Source organism: Camelina sativa, chromosome 2, assembly GCF_030686135.1.
Source record: "Camelina sativa cultivar CO46 ecotype springtype chromosome 2, ASM3068613v1".
Classification (NCBI taxonomy): Eukaryota; Viridiplantae; Streptophyta; class Magnoliopsida; order Brassicales; family Brassicaceae; genus Camelina; species Camelina sativa.
In genome coordinates, this window is record NC_141881.1 from 2,222,012 (window position 1) to 2,232,811 (window position 10,800).

Genomic DNA, 10,800 nt, shown 5'->3' on the forward strand with positions numbered 1-10,800 from the left:
AAGGAAACAAAACTAGGTTATTCGACACCTCATACATTTTTTTTGTTTTTGGACACCTCATACATGTTACACAATCTAATAGAAACTTTGTTATTTTACTACTCTTTTATATGCGATTGGGCGAAGAATCTTCATGTAAAAAACCATTAAAGAATGTCACGATTTATAGAACATATATGTCAAAGATTTGGCAAACACAATTTAGGTCTTACCAACAAAAAGATACGTACACGTCTTATTACGTACGTGGAACCACTCGGTAGGTAACAAATGAAGATAAATCGGTCGCCCTATGCAAATTAATGTCTACTGGATAATAGTAACGTTTGTCTACTACTGGATAATATATATCATAATGATAAATTATTAGCTTCCTGTCGGCATATGAAGAATGGTATTGGTAGGTACGTTCGTTGTATATAAGGTGAATATGCAATCATATTATACATTAATAGACAGCTCATAATAAGCACCAACACATGCCACCACAACAAGGCACAAGCATTAAGAGGTTTTTTAAAAAGTCCTTTGACGTCCCCATAAACTTTTTTATAGGTTGTAAACTAAAATCTTTCATTTAATCTAATAACAATCAGGGTTTATCAGAAAATATATATTATGGAAACATCAATCAATTATTATGATGTAACATATTTTAGATTTTATATTGAAGAATACATTCAGCCTATTAGGCTATAGCAATCTTGTTTTGGGAACAAATCACCACATGCTTAACTTTCTATGTTCCTTTTTGTCTTCATTATTTTTTTCTTTTTTAAAAAATATCTGATTTTACAAAAACACCTTTGCATGCTAGCTACTAGTAAGCTTCTGGTTCAATCACAGCCCCATTAGATTCTCTCTCTAAAGACCACACCTTTTTGTGTACCCTCCTCATATCTATTTAAGACGCAAACAACATGGAGCTTCAAAGACGATAAATTAGAAGTTAGAAAACGACAAGGACCGATCTATCTCTCGGAGCAATACACAAGCATGTTTCAGATTGGGTCAAGATCCTTCTCTATGCTTCTTCATTTTCTGCAGATTTAACAATGAACACTCTTAGTTCTAACTTTTCTATTTATGCATCTGAAATAGAAAAAACGCATTGTTCAAGAATGTGAGCAAGAACTTCCTTAACAAAGGAATCTCCTCATCCGCATCATCTTGTTCAAGTTCAAGGCAAGTCCCATCTCTTAATCCCACTCTCTTTAAATATTAGTAAACCAAAATCTGAATTTTGTAGAATCTAAACTAATACAGTAACAGATTAATATTAAAAACTTTTTGAGAAAGTTGAAAAGAGAAAACAAGAATATGCCCTTTTAAAGTCCATCATGTGTTGAAGAAAATATGATATTTAATTCAGCCAAAATATATTAACATTTGGAAAATATTGTTTTCTTCATTTCTTAAACATCTTGCAAAAACTCCATACAAAATTAATATGAGTTGTTTATAATTTAAAAATGAATATCCATGAATAAAGTTTTGTATTTTGTTGTGTTCATTGTGAGTTGGGACTTGGGACTTGGGATAAACGATTTAAACAAAGGCCATATTGTGCTTATATATATACGTCTACATGTGAATGACATATATAGAATAATTTGATATTACAAGTTGGGTTGCTTTTATTTGCCTTCTTCGACGAATCTTATCTTGAAGTTAGAAAAAGCATTTACTCTTTCTACCACTAAGAAATGTCAAATGTGTTATCAGAAACAGAAAAAAATAGAACGTGAGACAAAAATTATCTTCTAAAGCCACTAATTTTTTAAGTTCTATACTTTAAAATTATCACATTAAAGAATTTATAAATATGAGAAGTCTTATCTAATAGACTAATACAAAGGCCTAATCTTATAGCTTTTGATGTAAAAGGAAGTTAGAAGGCAAAGTAGCCCTCATCACAGGAGGAGCAAGTGGGATTGGCAAAGCAACAGCCGGAAAATTCATCAGCCATGGAGCCAAAGTTATCATTGCCGATATACAACCGCAGTTCGGGAAAGAAACCGCACAAGAACTTGGTCCAAATGCTGCTTATGTCCAGTGCGATGTGACCAAAGAATCAGACATTGCTAACGCAGTTGATTTCTCTGTCTCCCTCCATACAAAGCTAGACATAATGTACAACAATGCTGGTATCCCCTGCAAAACGCCTCCTAGTATCGTGGATCTTGATCTCAATGTTTTCGATAAGGTACTGATCTATAAGAACGTTTGCAAGAAAGGCTTTGGGAACAGTTATTAGTTTCATCTGATTTTTATAATGTTCTGTAGGTAATCAACACAAACGTCCGTGGAGTCATTGCAGGAATCAAACACGCTGCTCGTGTGATGATCCCTCGTAATACCGGATCCATCATTTGTGCAGGGAGTGTCACGGGGATGATGGGCGGTTTAGCACAACATACTTACAGCGTCTCAAAATCAGCTGTCATCGGGATCGTGAGATCAACAGCTTCAGAACTATGCAAGCACAGGATCAGAGTAAACTGCATTTCTCCTTTTGCAATCACAACATCATTCGTGATGGATGAGATGCGACAGATTTACCCCGGTGTTGATGACTCAAGGCTGATCCAAATAGTGCAGAGCACAGGAGTGTTAGATGGAGAGGTTTGTGAACCGACCGATGTAGCTAATGCAGCGGTTTACCTCGCATCAGATGATTCAAAGTATGTAAATGGGCATAACCTAGTGGTAGATGGAGGATTCACAACTGTAAAGACTTTAGACTTCCCTGCACCTGATCAAGTGAAATAACAAAACTCAAATTCATAATATACAAAGACACTGTTCTTGAAACCTTAAACTAAACTATACTAGATTAGAGTATGCCGGTTTCTACTCTATCAACAATCAGATTTATAGCTGCATTTGCGGATGTGAAAGCTCCATGGAAGCTTTCTTTGTATGAAATAGAGGTTAAATCTTGAGCCATCTTCATCAAAATCTCTCCCACGTCAGTTTCTTTCTCTAGCAATGAACTGTAGTAAGACTTTGCAGCTACTTCACTGATCTCTACATTGGTTGGCTCAGGGCAATACTCATCATCCAACCATTTGTGCAAAGTTACTCTCAACCACTCAGATTCCTAATCAAAACACTTCAAGATCAGCAATCCAACGAAGCATTGTAAGATCATAGATACTACACAACTTAATGAGAAAACAGAGAAGCTAATATCAGCAATCAAGCAAGCAACTTTATAAACGAGAAACAGAGAAGCCCTAAATTAGCATTCGAGCAAGCAATGTTGGGGAAGGTTTGAAATTGCAAACACACGCAAAATTCAATTGCTTGAAAAAGACGTTTGATGGAAGTAAGTGAGAAAAGCACCTCAATGGCCCTAGAAGGGAGCAACCACTCGTCTGGAATCGTGAGGGCTTGTACGAATGATTCTGGGTCTTCTTCACCTTCATGGGTAGACGATTGAGACCTTTGGAGTTTCAAAGACGGAAATTTCGGCGCATATGTTACCGGAAAGCTGACGGTTCTTCTCTGAACCGTCGCCGGGAAAATAAGGTGTTTGGTTAGTGAGAAAGGACGTGAGTAATCGGCGATTGCGACGTTTCGAGTCACGTAAGAGCAAACCCATGAGCTCATTCTTCGTTTCACGGTCTAATTGCTTCACTTCACACACAGACTATCTCAAAAAGGCTCTCAATTTTGGTGGCTACGACTGAATTGAGCTGAAGAAGATAAGATGACGTCATTGTTTACATTCAAACGCTTCTCGTGACGTGGCTTTCTTATACGACGGCGTTTTAGATGTTTAAAGTTAAAACCAAAATAATCTTTTTTTTTTCTTTTGAATCTTACTTTAACATTGCATTTTGATAATAACGAGTCTTTTTCTTTTAACGCCTTAAAAACTTTATTAATATGAAACAGAATACACAATATTATCAAGATTACAAATACAACCAAAGGTTTGTGTAACGAAAAACGATAAAGCAAATTAAGCTATGTTTTCTTAGTCAAAAACTCCATCGTCTTCGTTATTTCCATCAATTTGGTGTGATTTTCTTGCTTGGGAATCATTTTTTTTTTACTGATGAAATACCGCAAAATTTCCAATTGGTCGAAATTCTCTTATATAAAGAGATGTCATTGATCTTGGTTGCACTTAAAACCCATTTTTGTTGATAACGTTGCATTTTGAGCTTATAACGTTGTAATCATCTTTTGAATCTTAACATTGCATTTTGATAACGAGACTCTTATATTATAAAACCTGTAGATAATAATGTGTTACTCTATGTGTTGATGACATATAGTAACAAGAAACCTACCTTTGAGCTTCATGAACTCAAATGGATTCCAGGTTTGTTTATTTTGAGTGTCTTCTCCATATTATTGATTCCAGGTATGAAAATGAAGTTAAGTAAAGCATATGAAGAGTGAAGACTAATATTCGATGATACTGAAGACTGAAAAATAAAGGACAGATTTATTAATCTTCCAAATAAGAGAAGATGATCTCTTAAGAATTAAAATTTGTTTGACTAGATATAACTTCCTTATATGTGAGATAATGATGCATGAGATTTGCTCCATTCTAGTATATATCAAATACAGTGTTTTAAAAACTTTGAATCAAGAAACCAATTACAATTTGCTAAGTTTATGTGAACCTCATTAGATCAGGCTAGGATCATAGACGGGTGTGTACACACATTCATAACTAAATCCTTGAATTTTGGGAAACATACATGGTTTATTCATGTGTGACTCCAAAGAGTTGAGATAGATAATACGAAATCTCTTGTTCATTTTATTTGTTAATCACTAGAATGTAACATATAAAGGCCTTATGAGCCTTGTTCATACACAATGGCAACCCAAAAAACTACGATATAAATCATAGAATGCAAAGAAAATGGTAAACAAAAGCGCAAAAGAAGAGAACAAAATATTTCCCAATAGCAACGGAAGCAAAAGGAACCTTGACTAAATCTGTAAACAGCCAAGCCAATTCTCTCTTCTCTTTGTAGACTCTGTTTTCTTCTCCCAGTATCGCTAACTCTTCCTTCATAGTCTCACCATCATCGGCAAATACAACAATTTGGTCTTCTTCACCATCATCCACTTCAGACTCCGTTTCTTCACTCGGATTCAGAGAAGAGGTTTTGATCAACAGATCATGCTTCTGCGCCAAGGAGCGGTGCGAACGGTACAAATCTTCGATCATGGCAACGAGTTCTGGCTTTTTCTCGTGATAAATCTTAGCTCGTTTCACAAAGGAATCTGCTTCATCATCAACCTCATCAATCACTCTCATCACCTCCTTCGTCTTTGCATCAAGCTCTGTCACATGTTAATTACCAACAACAAAGTTCATCACTGACAATATGTATAGTTACGTACAGAGGAAACCAAAACGAGAGAAGTGACTTGGTTACGTACCAGAGAGAGTAGAGTTAAGCCAAGGAGATGAATTTGATGTGTTGTGATTTCTACCAATCCACCACCATTTTGATGTCCCCTCCATCGTCTTCACTCGTTCTTTGAGATTTGTGACAACTCTCAGTGCTAGCAGAGTTTTATATGGTGTTGTATCACTCCTTTTTTTTTTTTTCTCTAGACCTAAGTCACCTATCTGTCTTTTGTGGTTTAAAAGTGGTGTTTTCAAGTTGTAGAACAATGTAATAGGATCACTTTTTTTTTTGAAGGATTTTTGTTTAGTAAATTGCATACAAATGAGAGGGTATGATTTATTTATTTGAATACAAAACCATAAACAAATTCATAAGAAATTTACCTATATATCCTTAGTATAATCTTAACCGTTGATGCTTGAGCGGCGTAAAAGTTTTTGTAATTATAAAATTAGGGGTTTGACACACAGACTCGTATAAAATTTACGTAAATACCCATAGTAGAATCTGAATAGTAATACTGTAGTAGCATACAAACTTTTATCATTGTGAAACTAAAGATACACTTTACAAACTCATATAAAATTTACATATATACTCCAAATAATATTTGAACCGATAAATGTTGTTGCGACATAAAACTTTTATCACTTTGAAATAAGAGATTCACTATACAACTTCATTTAGAAATTATGTTTATATTAGAATCTGAACTGTTGATGTTGTGGTATCAATGTAATTTTTTTCTCTTTTCATTTCAAGTTTTATAAATGGAACAAAATCATCCAATGTGTCTTCTGATTTCTAACCATTTTACGTAATTATCTTTATTCGTTAGAACTTTGAATTGGTAACTAGAAGTTTATACAAGGTATTCTTCAAAATTTCATGCATTAACCTATTCGTTTTTTCGTTATTCAAAGTACTCACTTGCATTAATTACTAGATTACAAAAATAATACAACGATAACAATACAATTATTGATTCGTTAGATTTTGTTCAATATTCTCTCGATTTTTTTTTTTTTTTTTTTTTTAAAACCAAACATTTAAATAAATTAAAATGAGACTCCAGAATTAGTTGCCCAATTTCTCTCGATTTTAAATTAGTTTCTTTAAAAATGTTTGATGTCGTCTAGTAGTGTGGTGCTTTTTCGTAATTATAAGTATCTACAGTGGTTTTCTGCCAAAAAAGATAAAACTATAAGGGTATAGTAGCAATTTTAATAAAGTGTGCAACTCCCACTTCTCAAACTTCAGAGTCGCCGCAAATTACAATTAGGGTTTCGTACGTTCTTCCCCCTTTCTGGCAACTCGCTCAAATCCCACGGAGAAATCAGGAGGAGTTTCATAGATTGAAGAATCTCGGCGAACAATGAAGAAATTTCATCAAAGAGATGAACATGAGACTGATAGCTCTAAGGCGGCGGAGACGAAGAGGAGGAAGAACATGAAGAGATTAGGAGGCGGTGGTCTTTCTCTCCAAACTTTTGCTAACATGAAATCGAATAAAAATGGCTATAACCCTGCTTTGATCAGTAAGTGATTCCATTCTCTTCTAACCCAATTCGAAAAATCTTTCCTTTTTTAATTGTAACTTGGATTAGGATGCTACAAAGCGTTGTGAGAATCAGACTAGGCTATAGAACTTAAGATTGAATGAGTTTACTTTAGCTCTGTTCTTTAACTTTGCCCAATTCGAAAAATCTTTCCGTTTTTAATTGTAACTTCTCATCCTTCATTAGCTTGTGTTTGAGGATTAGGATGATGTTAGGAATGTTACAATGCAGCTAGGCTTGAACTAAGATTGAATTAGTTTACTTTGGCTCTGTTCTATAACTTTGCCCTTTTGTGTATTCTCTTTTGTTTTTTAGAAAAGCAAAAAGAGTTCTATAAGAATGCAAAGTATGTGAGCAAGTTTAGGAAGTCGATGAAGCAGCAGAACGTTTATGATAAGAATGAGATTGGAGAGAGTAGTAAGGTAGATGATAATGATGGTGGTGATGATGATGATGATGATAAGCAGAAGGTTAAATCTAATAAGAGAATCGGTTTAGAGGATGTATACAAACAGACGAAAGAAGAGATGGAGAAAGCAAGGATGGAGAGAGAGGCGATGTTTCAGGCGAAGAAGGAAGCTAAAGAAGAGGCTGAATCACGGAGGAAAGTAGCAAAGGGTAAAATGATGAGAAAGACTCGACATGGTCAGCCTGTAATGAAATACAGAATAGAGCATCTTCTTGATTCCATCAAGAAATCTGCTGGAATTGATGGAAGCGCATGACTAGTGTAGGTAGATACAGTGCAGATGAACAACTCTTCCAGTTTTTGCAGTTGCTGGTGTTGTGGAAGCTCGAAGCACAAGCCTTATTTTCATCTCAGATACTGACCTTTTATTACTACTGGTGTTTGTCACTTATAGAGATGCTTTGAGGCAACATTTGTAGTTTTTTTTGGCTAGGTCTTACTCTTTAGCTCATGAATTTTGCTGTTTGTTTACAATCTTTAATAAACTATAAATCTTATAAACTGAGAACTTTTATTCCAAACTTTAGTACAAACAGAAGGTTTTGTTTTAACAGAGTACAAGCTAGAAATGCTTCTATCACTGATATTCTAACATCTTAGTGAAAACAATATAAAAGAGAACAAATGGGAGGTGAATCTCCCTCAACAATGTCTGCAAAAGCTCAAGATGAAAAGGACAAAAAAAGATGACTGAAGCAGCAAGTTTACTTTATGGCTAATTTTGAAACTCCAATCTCGGGATTCTTGTGTAGCGTCCACACAAATTCAGGCGTATCCATTCTCGGTCCGGCGACTGTTCTATATATGTATATCCTTTCAACTGGAGAGCTCTCAGGTCTTGTCTTTGGAGGATGTTCATCAATGACTTCGACATTGAGCCTTGGCATTTTCTGACTCAGAAGCTTGCAAGCACCAAAACTCACAAAGCACGACGACATCCAAAGGGATCGCATGGTCTCTAGTTTGGCAGCGTTCTCCAGTAGTGCAGTGTCTCCAAAAGGGCAATCTCTTATCTCAAGCTTCTTTAAACTCTCACAGCCTGACAACAAGTGATGGAGCATCAGATCACTGTCCCCAGCGAATGCTATTGATAGCATCCTAACCTTCTTGGCATGTTTCCCAATGTATTTAAAGGCCTTGTCAGAGAGGAGACCAGAGACTGAGAGCCGTCGAAGGTCCTTGCACCCCTCAGCTATGGCTTTGAATCCTTTATCAAGTGGCTCATTTGTTTTGTAATCAGGAGCGAATGGCTCTATCACGCAGAGACGGAAGCACTTGAGATTCGGACGTTTTCTTGCTATAGTGATCAAAGCTGCGTTTGTGAACTGGACACAGAAGTAGAGAACAGACTCAAGCTTTCGACAGCCTTTAGACACATAGACCAGGCCTTGTTCCGTAACAGGTATGTTGGTTGCATCAAGATCTGGCTCAGATGGAAACACCCTCAGTTCTCGAAGTTCCTTACAGTAGGAGGCAACAGCTTCAAGACCTTTGTCCTCTATCAAGTCCATCACCTGCAAAATATGTCTCATTAGTAAAGAACCCACATATATAAATGGGATACTCAAATGAGACTTGAAAAATGCAAATACTCACCCATAGCTTCTGTAGTTTCGAGCATCGCCTAAGAAGCTCAACAAGATCAGGCATTCGGACAGTAGCATAGCTCAAGTTCAACGAGGTAAGACCAGGACAAACAGAATAAAGAGCTGGAAGATATTCAGGGAGAACATCCCAAAGACCAGATAAACTCTGAAGTTGCTTACAGTTTGAAAAAGCTTTTGATAACTTTGTAAACGCTTCTGGTTTCAGTTCAGCAGCGAAAGAACCTGTGCCGAGCTCAGTCAGCTGTGGAGCACGACGAAGTATGCTAACGAGCCCATCAAGAGTCACAGCTGGATTCAACTTCAGAGACTTCAGGTTCGGAGATCTGCTCACGAGACGCTCTAAGTCGGAGATTTTAACCTCAGAGTCTAAACAAGAGAAGTCAAGAGAGACCAGAGATGTTGAAGTCTCTGGGAAATAACTAAGCCAATCTCCTCCTAGATCTTCAACGATGCACTCTCGTAGTTCCAACACTCTCAAGTTTCTGTTTCGTAAATCACAAAACAACATTAAAAAACCTAACTTACTATGAGGTGTAACTTATAAAAACAGAGTATTTTCTTTGTTAGAACTTATAAGTTAGAAACAGAACCTGCAAGTTGATGCAATAGCAGCGATACCATCAGTGGAGAAACCTTCACAAGAAGTCAACACAAGGACTTTGAAATTCTTAAACGAAGCAGCGATCCTTTCTAAGCAATCATCAGTCACAACCATCCTCTTCAACCTTATCTCTTCAAGGTACGGGCTTTTAGCCGCCATGGATTCAATCCAGGGGCAAGCGTAACCACCCCAACCATCAGGAACCAAGTTATAGTCGGCGAAGTGTGGCTTCCCTTTCAAAGTCAGAGATCTCATCGCTGGGAACCGTCGTGCAACAGCAGCAGGGGTCACCGCGTAACAGTTTCCGACAAAGACACGTTTCCTAGTTTTACGCTCTGTTTCGAACCATGACTTGCAGACCAGAGAAACAGAGTTACGGTCCTCGTTGGAATCAATGAAGGAGAGGATATGTTTTAAAACCTTAGATGGTAACCGGAGAGCCATGAGAAGAGAGAGAGAGAGAGAGAAGGGAAGAAAAGGTTTGAGATTTGGTTCAGTATGAGTGATCTAAATGGAAAGAATGAAGCTTTTGATATATATAAACCGTGCGCAAGTGGAAGACAAGGGTATGAAAAGACAACGGAATCGAAGGAGACAATGTCCATGTGAGACCATTAATAAAGTTGAGCTTGCACCCATGTGAGCCTACTGTGGTAGCTCACTAATATAAATTAGGTGCCCTTAATCATAATTAGATTACTGATCATCCACATGTAGTCTGTGTGATATAATTCATGGATCTAATCATTTATGGAATACACAGTTCACACATGATGTCAGATTGGTTAACTATTAATTTACTTAGGCCTGTAGTCTTAAAGTAAAAATCTTTTTTTTTTTAACTTAGATGCTCTTAGTATAAAGGATTATCATAGTGATATTTACTACCAATAGAACCACCATCTCTTAAAGTATCAACCTTTTTAGACTTGAAATACAAATTTATTACCTCAATAAAAAAATTTGTAGCATACAATATGTAAACTAGACTATACAAAGGTAGTTTTACAATTTGATTCAAGCGATATTGACAACAGCTGTGCAGGAACAATCTGGGGTTGACCTTTGCTCCAACCTCTAACTTAAGCAGTGGATAACATTAGAAAACTCCTCATCACATTTGAAGAAGTTACTGAAGTTGTACTTTCGAGAAGGATATATGAATATAGTATTA

At 36.5% G+C, this 10,800-nt stretch overlaps 5 protein-coding genes across 6 annotated transcripts; 2 read left to right on the top strand and 3 right to left on the bottom strand.

Moving 5' to 3' along the window:
- The first annotated feature begins 695 nt into the window (after positions 1-695).
- LOC104714981 (zerumbone synthase-like) lies at positions 696-2,814 on the top strand. 2 transcript variants are annotated; one of them, XM_087465107.1, is made up of 4 exons: positions 696-1,010; positions 1,102-1,189; positions 1,892-2,206; positions 2,287-2,814. In XM_087465107.1, exons 1-4 carry the CDS (start codon positions 997-999, stop codon positions 2,770-2,772), a joined length of 903 nt encoding a protein of 300 aa, XP_087321233.1. In that variant the 5' UTR covers positions 696-996; the 3' UTR covers positions 2,773-2,814. The 2 variants fall into 2 exon arrangements, with proteins under 2 accessions (XP_087321233.1, XP_010430745.1); XM_010432443.3 differs by having other exon boundaries at positions 1,102-1,185; positions 1,888-2,206.
- Positions 2,765-3,818, bottom strand: LOC104714974 (uncharacterized). Its single transcript, XM_019233563.2, has 2 exons — positions 3,349-3,818; positions 2,765-3,103 (listed from the first exon to the last, which is right to left on the bottom strand). The coding sequence occupies exons 1-2, from the start codon at positions 3,613-3,615 to the stop codon at positions 2,837-2,839; spliced, it is 534 nt and encodes a 177-aa protein (XP_019089108.1). The 5' UTR covers positions 3,616-3,818; the 3' UTR covers positions 2,765-2,836.
- A 947-nt stretch (positions 3,819-4,765) lies between these two features.
- On the bottom strand, positions 4,766-5,678 carry LOC104747325 (protein NETWORKED 3B-like). Its single transcript, XM_010468949.2, has 2 exons — positions 5,419-5,678; positions 4,766-5,319 (listed from the first exon to the last, which is right to left on the bottom strand). Exons 1-2 carry the CDS (start codon positions 5,501-5,503, stop codon positions 4,874-4,876), a joined length of 531 nt encoding a protein of 176 aa, XP_010467251.1. The 5' UTR covers positions 5,504-5,678; the 3' UTR covers positions 4,766-4,873.
- A 940-nt stretch (positions 5,679-6,618) lies between these two features.
- On the top strand, positions 6,619-7,939 carry LOC104714997 (uncharacterized). Its single transcript, XM_010432458.2, has 2 exons — positions 6,619-6,928; positions 7,265-7,939. The coding sequence occupies exons 1-2, from the start codon at positions 6,766-6,768 to the stop codon at positions 7,672-7,674; spliced, it is 573 nt and encodes a 190-aa protein (XP_010430760.1). The 5' UTR covers positions 6,619-6,765; the 3' UTR covers positions 7,675-7,939.
- Positions 7,911-10,346, bottom strand: LOC104714990 (GRR1-like protein 1). The gene is made up of 3 exons (XM_010432450.3): positions 9,616-10,346; positions 9,015-9,507; positions 7,911-8,932 (listed from the first exon to the last, which is right to left on the bottom strand). Exons 1-3 carry the CDS (start codon positions 10,068-10,070, stop codon positions 8,123-8,125), a joined length of 1,758 nt encoding a protein of 585 aa, XP_010430752.1. The 5' UTR covers positions 10,071-10,346; the 3' UTR covers positions 7,911-8,122.
- Between the last annotated feature and the right edge of the window lie 454 nt (positions 10,347-10,800).